This window comes from Colobus angolensis, unplaced genomic scaffold, assembly GCF_000951035.1.
Source record: "Colobus angolensis palliatus isolate OR3802 unplaced genomic scaffold, Cang.pa_1.0 Scaffold247, whole genome shotgun sequence".
NCBI lineage: Eukaryota > Metazoa > Chordata > Mammalia > Primates > Cercopithecidae > Colobus > Colobus angolensis.
This window is the reverse complement of record NW_012115677.1, coordinates 2868911-2886597: the sequence shown is the minus strand read 5'-3', so window position 1 is coordinate 2886597 and position 17687 is coordinate 2868911. Positions and strand designations below refer to the sequence as shown.

Here is a 17687-nt window from a genome sequence, read left to right as displayed (position 1 = left end):
GGTGCAATCACAGCTTACTGCAACTTCAACCTTGCAGGTTCAAGTGATTCTCCCACCTCAGCCTCCTGAGTAGCTGGGACTACAGATGTGCACCACCATGCCTGGCTAATATTTTTGTATTTTTAGTAGAGAAGGGGTTTTGCTGAATTGGCCAGGCTGGTCTTGAACTCCTGGCCTCAAGTAATCTGCCCACCTCGGCCTCCCAAAGTGTTGGGATTACAGGCGTGAGCCACCAGGCCTGGCCTGAACAACTTCTTAATGCGTGTTTACTAGCACATTGTTTGAAATTATTCATATATCTATACCTGTTTTTTCCTTTTTTACTTTCCATTGTTCTAGTAATATCCTAACATCTGGGTACTTTTCTCCATTTTTTTTTTTAAAACAGGTTACTATTTAGAAGTTTTTTACATTTTTTCCAAGAAATCCACAGTAATTATTCTTTATGTCAACTCATACCAAGAATTAAAGCTTTTAAAAGCCTTTGTGTAATTACCATAATGCACATGAATAACTTAGGACACCCATTAGTCATGCAAACAAGCCTTAGGAGTTAAGGAACTGGCCCTTAGACACAGTCTGGGTGTCCTGAAAGCCGCTTTAGCAGTCCTGCTCAACCTCCACTGGGAAGCTTTTATCCATCTGCGGGGCCCTGTGACATGGGGGTCCCAATCCAGAAGCAGGGCCAATCCTCGGAGAACCACAGTCACAGAGGGAGGACCTGGAGGTCTTGACTTGCCACTTAAGAGTAACTTTATTAAATGCAGTTCTTAAGAGTATCTCTGGAAAGAGGCACTGAACAAAGAGCTCAGCTTACTGTGAACACCCATGAACATTTTCATGGCTGCATGAACAGCCTGTTTCAGGGTATGGAGGCCGCCATTAGCTCAAGAGACAGACTTCCGAGCAGGAAGGAGGACGGACGATTTTAGGTGATAACAGGTTTCTTCCCCGCTTTGAGGGAGCCCCGGTCAGAAGGAAAGGATCCCAGGCATCGGTCAGGTTAATAACGCCTCTAGATCACCAAGCTTATCAAGTTGCAGCAAAAGTGGCCACAGGTCCCGGCCCCACCTGGCCTCTTCTCAGCCTAGAAGTCTGGGGGCAGTAGGCCCTGCGAGGGAGTTTCACACAAAGTATCTTAGAAGGTGGGCAAAGGCAGCCATCTGTGCCTGCTCCTACCTAAGTAACTGTTAGCAGGAACAGGAACGAGACTTTCATCATGCTCAGTCTCTCCACCAACTTCATAAGGCCCATCTTCATAGATGTTCATGTCAAAAAAAGTGTTATTCTTTTGCTCTACACGAACAATCCCTAAAGGAATGAAATGGTAAAAACAACAAAAAAAATGAAGATGAAACAAAAGAAAATAAATGGTTCCTAATAAACATCCCCCATGCTATCACTAGTTACAGGGAAAAAAATTTGAAGGAAAAAAAAGGAAGGACAGAGATGACTTTATGGTTGTTAAGTATGTTTGTGTAAATGTTTATGAGAAAGAAATTTGAGTCATTAAAAAATGCCCCATGCATTTTCATGAACTATCTTTATAATGCCATGAAACTAGATGAAAAATGGAAGGTTTGCTTAGTTAACAAAACCTACAGAAAACAAATTTTTAAATGACATGAACCTGATATATATATTTTACATGCTCTGTAATCCCACCTCAAGTTGTCCTTTTTCAGCAGTGTAAAAGTGAGACATATTGATCTTTTCTTCAATCACTTTAACCAAGATTTCATCTTCTAAATGTTCTTAAAATTAGTAATTTAAAACATAAGATTTCATATAGTAAGCCCAAATCACTATATGACTTTAAATGGCAACATTTTAGGTCAGGGTTTATAAAGCAGGTAAACCGTATTTTCCATGAATTAAAATATACATAATTGGTGGATGTTTTTGTTGTTTTGTTTTACTGTATATGGCATTTATTCAGGCTAAAATAAAACTAAATTCAACATGTTATTTCAATTAGGTCAAAATAACCTGGGAAATACTGTACATGAAGATTCTGTTGGGGTGAGGTGGGGGGCAAAGGGAAATTGCCCTTGAAGATTGCACACCGAGAAAGGTGTTCAAAATTCATTTAGAACCAGAATTAAAACAAATTTTTGAATGGAAAAGGGAACATTTTCCTAAGTTCTCCCTGATGAGTGAAAGTGTTATGTGACTTATATTAATAAATTTCTCAAAAATGGCTTATTTTCAAATCAGATGCAGTTCTCTTCATCACGGATGACAGGTTAATTGTCTTGTATGATACAGCATTTTCTATGCCTGCTTAATTTCTTCAGAGAAGTTAAACTGCTTAGCAAGAACTGACCAGGTCCACATAGTCAAAAAATGTGGGCCATTTTCCTCTTTACCTCTCCACATCTCCATTTACTCACATCACAATAATCAAACAACTTTTCCTCACATATCTGAAATTATGCCTCAAAATTCCCCAAGTTGTCTGTAATCTGCCCTTCTAACTTTACTGAATTATTAGCAAAGCATGGCCTTGGAAAATAACATATACAGAGAGAAATGTCCATATTAATACAGTTATTAATGTCCATGTTAATACACTGTTATTTGTATATACCATTATTTAATCCTCCTAAGTTTTCAGATCACTAACTTAAAATTAATACTTCTAGCTTCGTGAGCCACACAAATATAAAACAGCAAAAATGACTAATGTTAATTATTATATTCCTACTAAAAAAAGTTAACTACCTGAATTAAAGTACTGGTAGAGGAGAAAAGAACGTCAACACTAAAACATACATTCCACTATTATTAGCTTTTAAAAATCATATTGTTTAGACATTTTTAATAGCCTACCCAACTTTTATAATATACAAATGTCTTCTAACACATTTTAGCTCAAAATGTACTAAATCATGGTACAAAAATCGTATTACAGAAATTAGGGAGACATTCTCATCTCTATTTCTATAAATACAAAGCTCATACCTTTCCAGTTATAAGTACCCGGGGCTCCAAATACAATGTAATGAAAGTCTTTAGTAAAAGTAGCTGCTACACCTTGCTGGCAAGAGCCAAATTTCTCATGGCCTCTCAATCGCCCATCACAAAAGCTCCAATCTCCCCCATCCATATCGTCTTCAATCCTGAGATTCTGGCTCAGGACATAACACCGCCCAAAGATGTCTCGGGATTCCTGCTTCGTATTAACATGCTGCCTTTTTTCATATCGGTGAGCACATGTCTGCAAGCAGATGGAAGAAAGTAGCCCATTCTTGTCTATAAACCTTGTTTTTAAAAAATTACATATGGATAAAATGGTCAATACAGAGGTTAATTCTAAAGAGGATGATTAAGCATGTCCTCATCTTGGGACTGGATCTCAGACCAGCAAATATTCCCCGAAGTGGCACTAAGATGACCATTATCAAGGCATACAGAAACTAGAATGTGTCTTATTCTCACTGAGAATAATGCTCCAATCCAGGTATTAAATGACAATCTGTATCCATAGGCAATTCATTTGTAAATTTACCTGTCACATAAACAAAGGGAAACACCTTATTTCATTTTCTTAATTCAAATTGGCTTTTAGTGGCTGTATTAACCTTGAGAACATCAGTGTGAAAGTGGGTAATTATGTTCTAGAGGAGAGAAATCATGGACCTGTTTTCATAGGGATCAAACAAATACAGCTAAAACAAAGACATTTCCTTTTCCCCACACTATTTCCTTGAAATCAGTCCTAACTTACACCCTGAACTCTGAGATTATTTCCCAAAATATGCCTACTTTTACAAGGCAGAGAGAATTACAAGGCCAGAAGAGACAGAAATAATCTCTATCATTTCTACAGGGTATGAATGGCTACCCTCTATGCAAACACAGGCTAAAAATATAATATCGACTCAATTTCCCCCAAGTGTCATTCCTTAAATAACAAAACTCAATGTTCACTAAATTTTTTTTCTCAAAATTCTGTATAAATTTCATTACAGCAACCAGATTTTGAAGGAGACAAAAAGATTATCATATTCCAACCAGGAAGGCATTGCCATGACCATCTAGCCCAATCCACCTAACAAACCCTCTTTCCTTTGCTATCCCTTCTATTTGAAAACACTCAGAATAAATAACAGGAGTGTAAAACTATCTGGTTATTACTTTCCAAGACCATGCCCATATTTTTACTATCTATAAAGCTATAAAATTCCAAGGATAGAAATGATGTCTAGTTTTGTTTTGTTTTTAATACCATCTAGAGTTTTAGGAATATATAGTAAAGGTTCTTTAATAAGTTATTCAAATCTGAAAGTTCTAAAGAAAAGTAGGTTGTGTGATTGCTTCAAAGTATATCAGGAATCACAGGAGAAATAAGGCTTTGATTACTGCTACTACTTTTTTTTTTTTGAGACAGAGTTTCACTCTTGCAACCTCCGTCTCCCAGGTTCAAGCAATTCTCCTGTCTCAGTCTCCCAAGTAGCTGGGATTACAGGTGCATGTCACTATGCCTGACTAATTTTTGTACTTTTATTAGAGATGGGGTTTCATCATATTGGTCAGGCTGGTCTCAAACCCCTGACCTCAGGTGATCTACCCGCCTCAGCCTCACAAAGTGTTGGGATTACAGGCGTTAGCCACCACACCCAGCCTGATTTCTTCTTGACATCCATTCCTGCTTTAAAGCAGTAAGTTCGCTAGAATGTATGCTCCTTGCTTTGTCCCCTGCTGTAAGCCTGGTGCTGGCATGTAACAAGCAGTCCAACAGTATAGGATGAACATGTGTCCCTACACTTACCACGACCTTGCCCCCTGGACCTTGGCTCTGGACGGTGACCCCCATCCACTGATCTTCCTTGCTTTCTGACGTGGGGTCAGCTGTAGAAAGGAGCACAGTTAGCCTTCCAAGTGACTGCACATGCTAGAAACAATCACTGAACAAAAATACAAGCAACTGTTTCCAAATGGCCTTGACTCTGAGTCTAGCTACTCAATAAATTCAGTTACTCAATCCAGAAAAATTACTTGTCATCTCAAGGAAACAGAAAAGTGGTTCTTGGTAAGAATCTTTCAAAAATTTGAAACATAAAATACTTAACTCTATATAGTCACCTATTTTGTCCAACAATACCCTTTGCCCTCTCTTGATACCCAGGGTCCTGAATGCAGACGGTAAGTGAAAGTGTAAGACTAAGGGAGCCCTCCAAAATACATCTCTTAAGGCAACAATGTAAAATCTAGTCTTCAAAACTCCAGCTACCATCCAAACTAAAAAAAAAAATGGGTACTTCTCTATATACTCCCCAATTTTTTTATGTAACAGCATTAAATGTTCTTTACTGGAGATGGGAGAAAAAGACTCAGATTTACTTTAGGATCTTGTAGCTGACAATGTATCAATGCCAAACAGGCGAGTTATTGTTAGTCAGAGAGAGGGGGACCACAACCACCACCATGTGCTCATTTCAGTATCAATTTAAACCCACTGTGTGACCTATATCCAAATTTTTGCACTCCTGGATGAGCAGCAATACAGATATAAGTTTTAATCTTGAATCATTACAAAAATATGAAACTAAAGAACTTTAGCCAGAAGGAAAAATGCCAAAATGTTAAAAAAATAAGTCTATATACTGAGATTGTCAGTGGGTTTTGTTTTTTTTTATTCTTGATAGGTGTATTTTACCAGTTTCTTAAAATTAACACATATTATTTTCTAATAAATGAACACGTTATTTCTTTTCTTTTTCTTCTTTTTTTGAGATGTATTTTGCTCTGTCACCCAGGCTGGAGTGCAGTGGCACGATTCTGGCTCACTGCAGCCTCTGCCTCCCAGGTTCAAGCAATTCTCACGCCTCAGCCTCCTAAGTAGCTGGGACTACAGGCGTGTACCACCACATCCAGCTAATTTTTGTATTTTTAGTATAGACGGGGTTTCACCATGTTGGCCAGGTTAGTCTTGAACTCCTGACCTCAAATGATCCACCCAACTCGGCCTCCCAAAATGCTAGGATTACAGGTGTGAGCCACTGTGCCTGGCCAACAAATGTTATTTCTAAAAGATGAAGAAGCAAGAGAAGAACATAAACACGAATCTGCAAATCTACTTAGACCGAGCATATCAAATGAGGTTTGGTTAGAGCTTCTCAAGTATACTAATTGCTCTGCTCCACCTACAAGAAGCCAGGTACACTGGATGTCAATATGCCTACCTCATGGTATCTTCTACCTATCCAGAGTCCTTAACAAAACTCTATATGTCTCTATATGAGACAGTAGGGAAAACTTTATCTCTGTTAGCCAGCTCTCATTCCAAAGGGGTCTGATATTTAAAACTGTCTTTCTCCCAAATATTTTAACAGCATGTGAGAACTTTTGGCTGATGAATACAAGATATGCTCATTCATTCTCTTCATTGCTATGAAATCAGTTTTTCCATGACCTCCTGCAGAATCTCAACACATCACTAGGTGGCAACATCCCTACACCATATTGGTTTAGTAACCATGGTTAGAAGGAACAGCAAAACACGCAGCATCCCAGTATGATTTAGAAAGTAAAGTAAGTATTTTCAGGGCAAATAAAAAACAGTCAAGGCTGATGCAATTAAAAGAGGTCCTCTCTACAAGAATAAATGTTTGTCCCTACTCTCCTCCCTCAGGGAAAAAGTACAGGCAAGCTGCCGTAGTGAAGGCTGAGTGAGGGAAAGGAACGCACCATCGTTATCAAATTCGATCCGTGTGCATGGCCCCCGGGCGGTGATGTCACAGCTGTACAGCCCTCCAGTTCTGTTGGCTCTCTGCAGTGGAAGTGCTTCTGCCCGTGGGGCCCCCACAAGCAACCTGTTGATGAAACAGAAACAATTTGGAGATGTGAATTTAATATACATTTAACATTTAAATCAGTCCGAACTAGGAGATAATGGGATTATTCTTTGTCTAGCAATCCACAATTCTTCAACAGCTTAGGCAGTGAGTGAGAACAAATGTAGACTCCTATGGCTGGTTCATGTAAAACGCACAAACACAGCTACACAGGGGAAGCCAAAGAGGGGATACCAAAACGGGGAAAATAGGCCTGTCTCTGATGGTATCAGCATTTCTTGCTGGATATGATCTGGTGTTTAAAAGACACCCTCTTCATAGAATACAACCTCTAAGCCCCTATGATGCCAGGGATATCATATGAAACTCAAGAGAAGAAACCAAATACTTGTGACAATGGGAGGAAAAAATGGCCACACTAAATGTAATAAGCAATAGTATGTCAGTTTCTAACACTGTGCCTTCCTGAGGTCGTTTTCGAGAGTAATTCTGACTGTATCTTAGATTTTCAGTTTTACACCGATTGGGAGAACCTAACAGTAAGTAAAATACAACTCAACTGAATTATTCACTTGCAGCCTTGGCCTCTTTCCAATTCTTTTTTTACCTCCAGTTTTATTAGGGTAGAATGGACAAATAAAAAGCAGATATATTTGAGGTGTACAAGTTGATGTTTGTTCTTCCAAGTCAGTTCTTACGTCTCTCGTCCTATCAATCTCCCACAAAGGATTCAGGGACAACTGGGGTAGCTCCACTTATGTACTAGGCGCTGTAATACTCCTTCTTCTCCCCAACCACGTGTTTTTATCTCCTGCAAGGAGGCCCCCAATCCAAATCCAGTCCTTAAAATTTCACCATCTCACAGCTGGATGGCTCTTTAGAGACCCAACGACCTTGTTGCTAGGTCTCTTTTGCTAACACCTTTATTCACCATAGGTTTACACAATCTTTGAGGCCTGGCTGACTCATGGAACAACTAGGACAAAAAACAAAGACAAAGAACACACACCTGACTGGACAGAGATAAACCAAGAGCTGAGAGTTTTGGAAACAAGGCTGGAGCTGAGGAAAAGGACTGGAAACACGAACCTGTACAAACAACAACCTTTTACAACAGAAAACAACCCACTCCTGGCCGTCAAGAAACCCACAAATCTCAGACGCAAAAGCAAAACAAGCGAAAATACAAACCAAATAGTCTCTATTACCCTCATGCCTGTTGGGTTCCAATAAAGGATCATTCCAATAAAGGATTCAACACTTTTTTTTTAAACCATTATCATGCAGCAGGTGCCATGGGAGGCAAGTGTACCTGGAAAGCAGGAAAGCAGGGAAGGGAGCCAGATGATGCCCGGACAGAGGAGGAGGGGTGGCTCATGGAGAACACATAGCCCCAGCACTGTCCTTCCTCCCAGATCCCTGGACAGTCAGAGTCAGCCTCCACCTCCAAACTCACCCTACATTTGAAGGAACAAAACAGCACACACCAAGGTACAGAACTGACACACAGAACTGGAGCAGTGTCCTTGGTGCCTGAACCTTCTTGACAGAGGACAGAGGCAAGGCTGGGGCCACAGGGTTCCCACAGGTCTGCCCCACACCTATTCCAGTGATGTCCCTGATCCCAGGAACACCAACAAACAAGTACCTGGGAGGTGAACTGGCCCAGACTATGAGGTGAATGTGTTCAATTACTGTACTTGGCAGATGTCAGAGGTGGAGTCATGTGGTGGGCGCTGGAAGGGATAAGTGGGGTGCCAGGATCAGAGGCCCAGAACTCCAGGACTTTTTCACACTGGAAGCCCCTGAGAGAGACCAGTCCTCCAATTTTACAGATAAAGAAACAGAGACCTTGAGGAGTTTAATTACTCCTCCCCCAGGATCTCACAGCTAGTGGGGTGGCCATGACAAAAATTACCTTGGTGCAATGTTGTCTCCGTTTTTTTACAAAGCTGCTTAGGAAGTAAAACCCAGGATTTCAAGTTTACAAGCTAGTTGAAAGGGCAAAACTTACACAAATAAAACATCACAATCAAAACTGTTCTGTATGTTGATAAAGTTAAGATAATAGAGATAAGTAGAGGAAAGGAAGGAAAACATTATTGCAGTTGGGTGAAGGCTGGGTAAGAGATTTCCTGTAAAGGTAACCACCAGTAAAGAGAAGCCTTAGAAAACGCAGCACAGGAGTCCCAGTGTCTTAACGGTGTGTCTTCTCTAACCACTTCCTCTTCTCACCCACACCCAAGGTGGCTACTAAGCTACCTAAGACAGACACAGGGCTTATTTCCTGTTTACCCATTCCCACATTCGTTCACGTATTCACTCAACAAACACTGATGAAGAGCCTCCTAGGATGAATAAGGAATTGCCCCCACTCCTCAATCTCTGGCCTGGGGAAGCCTGATCCGTGAACAGGTCATGACGTCATGAAATTACAGGGAGCTAGAGGTAATGAGAGGACGGAACAGAGTGCTGTGGGCACCAGCACCCGCTGGAGAGGAAGGGAGGATGTCACTAAGAGATGACAGTGGGGCTGGAGGTGGCCAGGTAAGGAGCACAGCACATGCAAAGGCTGAAAGGGAAGGAGCCAGCGGAAAGGGAGAAGCACACGATGGGGTGATAAGAAGGGGTCAAGGATCGGCAGCCTGGTCAGCAGCGCTAAACGACGAAGGGTCAGAGACCCTGAGACCCAGGCTTCTGCAGCCTGCCATGCCCTGCAGCGTACAGCTGCTTTTGGGTGTCCTGTGTTTTAAAAAAAGCTGTGGATGTTGTCCCATTCACATGCCCAGTCCCTCAGAGTGGGTTGGCTTCCCCCAGCCACTATCTGCTACTTGTTCTCCACTCTCTGTAACTAATATGTGTGGGACAAAGAACAGGCATTTAACTCAGATTTGTTGGCTGGTTACAGGGGGTGTGGTGACAAAATTTCACAAATGCCCACACCAAGCTCTTGCAGAAGAGGTCTTCGTGTCTTACATGCAGTGGCTACTGCAGATGACAGCAGATCACACGGAAGGATGGGGGCAGCAGGGTGGTTTGGGGAAAAAAACAACAGATTCGAGAAGAGACCTGCAAACAACAAGAGAAACGTACCCATGGAGAATAACTTTAGCTGTTGCACTGCTTCTGGGCAGGCTTTGCCTGCACATGGTCCTGGCACTGTCCTTCCTCCACCTGGGGTGGTGGTCCTGCAGGGGATGGAGGAAGCAGGGGTGTTCCACCGCCCCTCACAAATCCCCTGGGCGGCTGTGGGAAGAAGAGCGGACACCCAGCAGCAGAGGGCGCCCCTGCTCCGGTTGTACCCGGTCTCCTGCGACCCACCGCGATTAGGTGGCAGAACCCATCATCGAAAGGTAAGGTAAAGCTACACCTTGATGAGAGAACACAGTAACCCCAACCGCATTCTGCAACTGGAGGTGCCTTCATCTTCAAGGTAAAGCTGTACTCCCTGGTTCAGCAAACAAGCAAAGGCTCTTAAATTCTGCCTGGAACCAGCCTTAAAGGCAGGAGAATACAGCCCATTAGCTGAGGCTATGCGGAGCAGGAACAATAAATAAGGTAAATAGAGCTGTGTCCAAACAATGACAGCAGAGAACAACCTATCTACTTCCTAATCTAGGTCATTTAGGGTCTGGGTGCTGGTCTACGCTGTTCAGGACACGGTTGGCTCCTGAGCTAGCAGAGTGGGTACAGGTCCAGGAGGGACAGTCTACACCTAGGAAGACCCTCAGCCCACACAAAATCCAATTTATGCTCAAATTCCAGATTTCTTTCCTTTCCCTCCAAGGCCCTTAAACGCCAAAAACTGGACCCAGGCCACCCAGATGGTTCAGTGTGAAAAGCAGGTACTCTCTGGGCACCACCAGGATGCTTGCAGCAACTCCTAGGACCAGGGCAGCAGCAGCACTCATTACTGACCGTCCCAGTACGTAAGAAGGAAGAGCTATGTGACAACTCGACCTTCAGAGTGACAGGGACCAAGGGATATGAGTTAGGGCCTTTGTAGGGAAGTGGTGGAAATTAACAGAGCAGAGCCTAAGAGGTCTATTCACATATCCAGTCAAGGCAAGAAAAACTAAACACAGGGCAAGAATCTGGGTGTGAACTAAGATCATTTCACAACCGGCCAGTGGACAATGACCTCCACTGAATTTTAAAGCTGCACTGAAATAAAAACGGCCTTGGGATTTCAACATATCAGAAACCCACACTTAAAAGGCAAAACTCAAAACCACAATATCATCTTTAAAGATAAGAAATAAACATTGAAATTCTAAAATGGAATGTAAAAATCTAACGATATAAGTATAACAGTAACTGGGGATATGATATAAATTCAGGTCTTTGGAGTATAATCAGAGCTCTGGGCACAAAGACTCAGGACTCACTACCATGCTATGAACACAAGGTTATTTCAAAATTCTTCAAGTAAGCCACACCCCTGTTTCATATATTCAAGTTCTCCCCCAAAGAGAGCTGGTATACTTTTGCAAAAATACTTCAAAAGTTCTAAACACTGGGACACTTTTAAAACTCCAAGGACAATGGCAGCTTTGCTTCACTGTCTTTGGCAGTAATTCATTTCCTCAAGGATTAAAGATTCTGCCCCTAGCTATGCAAGCTGGTCAGAGGAAACATGAAATATTGCACCATTAGAACAAGAACACTATTATTGCTTAATTTAAAACACAGCCTTTTAGTTTGTCCAAATTAAGACCTAAAAAGTTAGAAAGTAGAAATACTGTGGCAATTGTGTCACCTCTACATTTAACCCATTTTCAAACTCAGGATTTTTGCTTAAGTAAAAGTATAAATGATAGGAAATCAAAAATAAACTACTTAATGGTAGAAAGCAACAGATTCCAAACTCATCCTAAGCCCCACACTCTGGATAAACCTCTTTTCATTCTGGATTTACTTCTCCATAATTCTGGATTATTATATATGTATTGATTTATCAGCTTTAGGCAATTACTGTTGGCCCCATAATATGAAAAGGAAAGAACAAACTGCTTGCCACTTCCCATCCTATGTTTAATAACTAGATTTAGTTCCTCTATTTGCTACTCTGAGTTTTAAAGATTTAAACCTCTATTTTCCCTTCAACTTTTGACAAAAATCTTGATTCCCTAGTTACTGAGACAAAGCTATCAGCACTTGGATTCTTCCTTCCAAACTTTCCTGTTAGTTTCTCCATGTCTTGCCATTTACCAGCTACACCTTTACACTTACAGGACTTATTACCACTCACATTTTGTCTTTTAACCACAATTCAGTCATCTATTCTTTTACATAGCCAAATAGATATTATTCAGTGCTGAACCAAACTGTATTTAGATTTTCCTTTTTCTGTCTGGGAGCAGTATCAGAAGCCCTTGGCCTCAAAGGAAACTGTTCTTAGCATTAAGATCAAACAGACTTGCTATTCTTACGTTCTATCAATTGCTTTATGTACTTCACATTTGGACCATGACTCTTGCTTTCTTGGCTTTTCTCATTGCCTTTCTTTTTTCTTGTATCGTTCACCTTTATCCAAGCCTCAATCTTCTCTGAGCTTCCAAGCCATACCCGCATTAAATCAAGATCTCATCTTGGCTCACACTCCCTTCTCAGAGCCCCTGGACCCTTCTGCTGCAACGTAGACCTGTTTCTCTGCCGGGTCTGCTACACAGGATCATGCTGGAACAGCCCTTCACGGCTATCCTGGGGTGACTGGATTTGATCTGGGATCTGATGTTCCCCCTTGTTTGAATTATTTTCTTAAATATTGTCCTAACAGCATATGACAGGTAAACTGAGTGACTGCATATACAAAAATGTCTTTATGCTGCTCTCACTCTTGATTGATAGTTTGGGTGTAGAACTCCAGGTTGAAAAACATTTTCTTCAGAAACTTGATAGCACTGCTGTAATTAATTCTAGTATCCAGTTTTGCCAGTGGAAATTCTGGTGTTAGTCTGATTCTCAAAAGGATAACTTTTTTTTTTTTTTTTTGAGACAGAGTCTCCCTCTGTCGCCCAGGCTGGAGTGCAGTTGCATGATCTCGGCTCGCTGCAACCTCCACCTCCCGGGTTCAAGTGCTTCTCCTGCCTCAGCCACCCCAATAAGCTGGGACTACAGGCATGTGCCATCACGCTCAGGTGATTTTTGTACTTTTATTAGAGATGGGGTTTTGCCATGCTGACCAGGCTGGTCTTGGATTCCTGGCCTCAAGGGATCTGCCCACCTCAGCCTCCCAAAGTGCGTGAACCACCATGCTCCAGAGGGTGACTTTTACGTTCTCTACTTCACCCAAGGCATTCTGAATAGCATGACGGTGAGCCTATGTGTGACTTCTTTCACTCCGCAGACTTAGGACATGAATTTCCCAGAAACTTTTTATTGTGTGTGGATCGTTTCATTCCTTATGTTTTCTGTCCTCTTTCTGGAACCTCTTAACTAGTCAGGTGGTGAACTTCCTGGGTTAATCTACCCTTTCTCTCATTTTCCCTCCTTCTCTGTGGTTCTGAGATTTTTCAACTGTATTTTCTGGTATTCATCCTGAAATTTTTAATTTCAGCAATCACATCTGCAGTCTTCAAGAGCTCTTTGTTCTCACTGTGCCTTTTACATAACAGATCCTAATCTTATTCTGTGGGTTTAACATGTTCTGAAAATTCTAAGTATTTTGCCTAGAAGTTTTCCTACAGTTCTTTGTGTTCCAGGATTATCTGTTTCTTGTAGTTTGTCTGTTGGTTTACTTCGACCACTGCCTTTTATGCTGCTAGCTCTCATCACATGCCTGATAATCCCTGTTCTCTTTTGTTTTGATGTTGTATAAAAAGGTCCATTTCTGGCTCGATCTCACCCTGAGCAGGAATTCTGAAAGGGAGTCCTGGGTGGGGCTGCTGACTCCAGGGATTCGCTTTAGGCTGTGTGGGTAGCCAGCTAGCTGTCAGACTGCAAACCACTCTTCAAATGCCAGAATGAGGACAGCTGAATTCTTGGAGTCCCAGCATTCACACTAGAAGCCCTAGTTTTGGGGGTTCTTTTTAGTGTCATGACTTGGCCTTATCTACTCCTATAACGAATTCATTCTTGGCCGGGTACAGTGGCTCACGCCTGTAATCCCAGCTATTCGGGAGGCTGAGACATGAAAATTGCTTGCACCCCAGAGATGGAGGTTTCAGGAGCCGAGATTGCACTACTGCACTCCAGCCTGAGTGACAGAGAGACTATCTTTAAAAAAAAAAAAAAAAAAGAATTCATTATTTTCGTGCATTGTAAGCAATTTAAGCTTTGTAAAACATGTACATGTCAACATTCCCCTATCTCCCCGTCCCCCAAAAGTGCTAAAAAGTGCTATGGGTTTGGTATTTTCCCACAGCCAGGGTGTTAAGTGCCAGCAGCCCCTACTCCAGACAGAGGTAAGGAACCACCTGGTCTCCGTGGTCCCCAGTATGGTCCTTTACCTCCAGACCCACTCCTCTCTCCTAGTCCCCGCTTTGCTGTATCACTCTTGGTTGGGGGGTAGGGGAGGGGCACATGATGAACTCTAGACTCAGCTCCTTCCCCTGCTAAGGTCATAAGCCCAGATCCCAACTGCTTTCTGCTTCTTCATATTCTCTTAACTATTAGGGAGCCTTGAGGAGCCAGGAAGCAAACCCATATACCTAGTTTGTCATCTGGAACCACAAGTCAAAATACAATCATTTCTTGCAGGCATTAGATTTTCAACCCAGCCTAGTTTCCCCCAGTTTGAACAGGAATGCCTTTCCCCAGCTGCTACCACAATCTCTCTCTTATCATGACTACCACTCCTCAAATACTGTGTATGCCTAAATAAGTGAATATATCAGGTAAAAACATTCCAAACTTTTTTTTTTGGCTAACATGTATATTTAAGCTTTATGAATGCAGATGAAAGTCAACTGACATTTGATCATTTAAATTTATGCAAACATTTAAAGTCACACATACTTAACATTCATTTAAAAATAATTTTATTTGTATTTCATCAAGCAATTTTAATCAAACTCTTGTTTCTTTGACATTACTTCATCAGAGAGCAATGCCTAACCGAGTTTCCAGAACATTTCCAGGATGTTTTAAAGTTTGTAACATCCAGTACTTGCAATTACGATGTTAAATCCTGAGGAATGAGTACTGAATGAGCTAAATTTCTTTGCCTCTTTTTTTTGGGGGGAAACAGAATCTTGTTCTGTCACCCAGGCTGAAGTGCAGTGGTACGATCTCAGATCACTGCAACCTCAACCTCCCAGGTTCAATTGATTCTCCTGCTTCAGCCTCCTGAGTAACTGGGATTACAGGTACCTGCCACCATGCCTGGCTAATTTTTGTATTTTTAGTAGAAATGGGGTTTTACCATGTTGGCCAGGCTGGTCTCAAACTTGTGACCTCAAGTGATCTGCCCACCTCAACCTCCCAAAGTGCTGGGATTATAGGTGTGAGCCACCACAGCAGCCTGCCTCCTTCTTTAAATTATTTATTTTTATTTAAAACCAAAGTTAACCTCTATCAGCGTCCACAATTAAAATGTATTGAGGTCCTTTTAGATTAAGCTGAGGTGTTTGGAATGACTGTCATTCCAAAATAAAGTAGTCAGAAGGGCAGCTCTCATAAGAGAACAATTTTGTAATGTTCAAATACAAGGGGAATAATTTTGGGGTAAAAAATCTTGCTTTGTATTTATATTATTAAGAAAACACTATTCTAGACCCCTACATCAGAGAGCTGTCTATGCTATGGGTATGTATGCTAGCAAGGGCACCTGGGACAATCCCTGTCTTCCTGGGGGTGCTGAGGCCCTCCCACACACAGGCTATGTTGTACTGAGCCATTTTGGGTCATCAGACCATCCTATGGAATGGTTAACGCTTCTAGCCTTAGCTAGGCTGGTCATATGTCCGGGTTTCCCCAGGAGAGTCCTGGGTCATACCTGTTGTCTCAAAACTGAACGTTCATTCCTCTCCCTTTCATTAAAAGTGTCCTAGTTTGGAAGATGAATGATATGGTCACCCTAGCCTCAGATCGAAAGCTGGCAAAGAAACCTGACTGATGCAGCAGCTTGAATTCAATAGCACCACGCTTCAAATCTCAACAGTGTGGCTGCATCTGGCTGCATCTGGCCCTGGTATGGTTTCACAGGCACAGGTGAATTATTTTGGTCTAGGAAGCCATATGACCAGTCTCCACATGATCAGGATACCTGAGGGTAAGCTCATCTGGTCAAAGCTCACTGCCCTTGTAGGAGTCCTCCTCCTTTCTGGAAGCTTGACCCTGCAGGTATCCACTGACAGAAGTACTGTCCCTCCTCTGGCTACAGGGGGAAATGCCTGCTCTCTAAGGGCCAGTGATTGACAGGGAATGGCCACACCCTCTACCACTTCCTGGCTGCCCTCAGCACACCTGGTAGGCTGCCTTGACTGCTCAGTGTTTACTCTCCTCTCTTTAGTTAAGGGTCCCCCTTCCCTACCTGGTAAAAAAAAAAAAAAAAAAAAAGCAGAGGCCGTGTTAAAGCTTGTTTGTGCGTTTATCCAAAACCTGTGCCTCTGCCTCTGTAAACTCTTCTCCCTTTGAACAAGAAATCAGTCTACCAGACTAACACCTCATATATCAGGCTTTCTAGCCTATATGTATGTTGGTGTGTGTGTGTACTTTAAGTTATGAAAAAACTATTTTCCTTATTTTGGTGACTGACTTGGAGATCTAAAAAGACATCCGAGAACTCTGTACTCACAAGTTCTATCCAGCAGTAATGAGCTATGCTTCAGCAAACATTGTATTCAGTTTGTCCCATTTTATCAGTCCCAAAGAATCATTTCAAAATCACCTGGAAGGACACTATTTCAGTATATGTTTTCCTACAAGTAGTTAAGGAAGGGACTTCTTTTTCAGGGAAAAGTCACTGCTATTCACAACTGTTTAGCAGCAGCCGCAGTCAGGATTGGTGTCTGGACGTGAAATTCACACTCTTGCTGGCCCTTCTGCATGGGGCAGGGCTGAGAGGCATCTGAATGAGATTTGGTGAGGGCACACATCGTACTGTTTTCACCCAGAAGTTATCCCAAGCTGGGAGAGCAGGGTCTGGCACGCGGCAGGCCCTCAATAAGTATTTACTGAGCAATATTTACCTGGAGGTGTGATTAGTAAGAGCCACTCTCCACTGCTCCGTGAGCAGCAAAGCAAGCACCAGAGGTCGTCACTGCCCAGTGACTTGGTGGTAACACCCACCTATGCGATGAGACTTTGAGTTGGGTAGGCAGAATGTTTTCTATTGCTGCTGTAACAAATGGCCGCAAACTTAGTGGCTTAAAACACAGTTATTATAATAGCCTTCATCTTATCTTATTATCTCACAGTTCCTTAAGGCCAAGGGCCAACCCAGGTCTCACTGGGCTGCATTCTTTCCTGAAGGTTCTGTTTCCCTGCCCTTTCCAGCCTTTTTTTTTTTTGGTTCGGGTGTACACATACATGCAGGTTATATAGGAAAACTCATGTCACAGGGGTTTGTTGTACAGATTACTTCATCACTCAGGTACTAAGCCTAGAGCCCAACAGGAAAACTTTCTGTGACTCATGGTTCCTTCTTTCATCTGTAAAGCCAGCAGGCGAGCATCTTCAAGTTTCCCTCTTCCACATTACAAGAATCCCTGGGCCCATTTGGATAATCCAGGATACTTTCTTGATTTTAACATCAGTTGATGAGCAACCTTGATTCCTTCTGCAACCTAACTCCCCTTTGCCGTTTAACCTAATGTAGCAGCAGGTCTGGAGGGTCAGGACATAGACTTCTTTGTGAATAGCATCCTGCTGTCCACAGCAGGAAATCCAAACAGCCTTTTATTCACATTCACTTGTGCTCAGACACCAAGAACTCAAATCCTA

The 17687-nt window shown here is 42.1% G+C and overlaps 1 protein-coding gene and 1 long non-coding RNA gene across 2 annotated transcripts in view; one reads left to right on the top strand and one right to left on the bottom strand.

The window, feature by feature from the left end:
- ITGA6 (integrin, alpha 6) overlaps positions 1–17687 on the bottom strand; it is a 78894-nt gene that overhangs the window by 33530 nt on the left and 27677 nt on the right. The window contains exons 2-5 of the mRNA XM_011945955.1: positions 6694–6818; positions 4775–4854; positions 2965–3220; positions 1180–1311 (exon numbers count right to left, since the gene is read on the bottom strand). Coding sequence (XP_011801345.1) covers positions 1180–1311; positions 2965–3220; positions 4775–4819 — 433 coding nt within the window. The 5' untranslated portion in view covers positions 4820–4854; positions 6694–6818. The remainder of the gene's footprint in view (positions 1–1179; positions 1312–2964; positions 3221–4774; positions 4855–6693; positions 6819–17687) is intronic.
- Positions 6338–8050, top strand: LOC105514540. The gene is made up of 2 exons (XR_001002196.1): positions 6338–6537; positions 7737–8050. It is a non-coding gene; the product is annotated as an uncharacterized LOC105514540 (long non-coding RNA).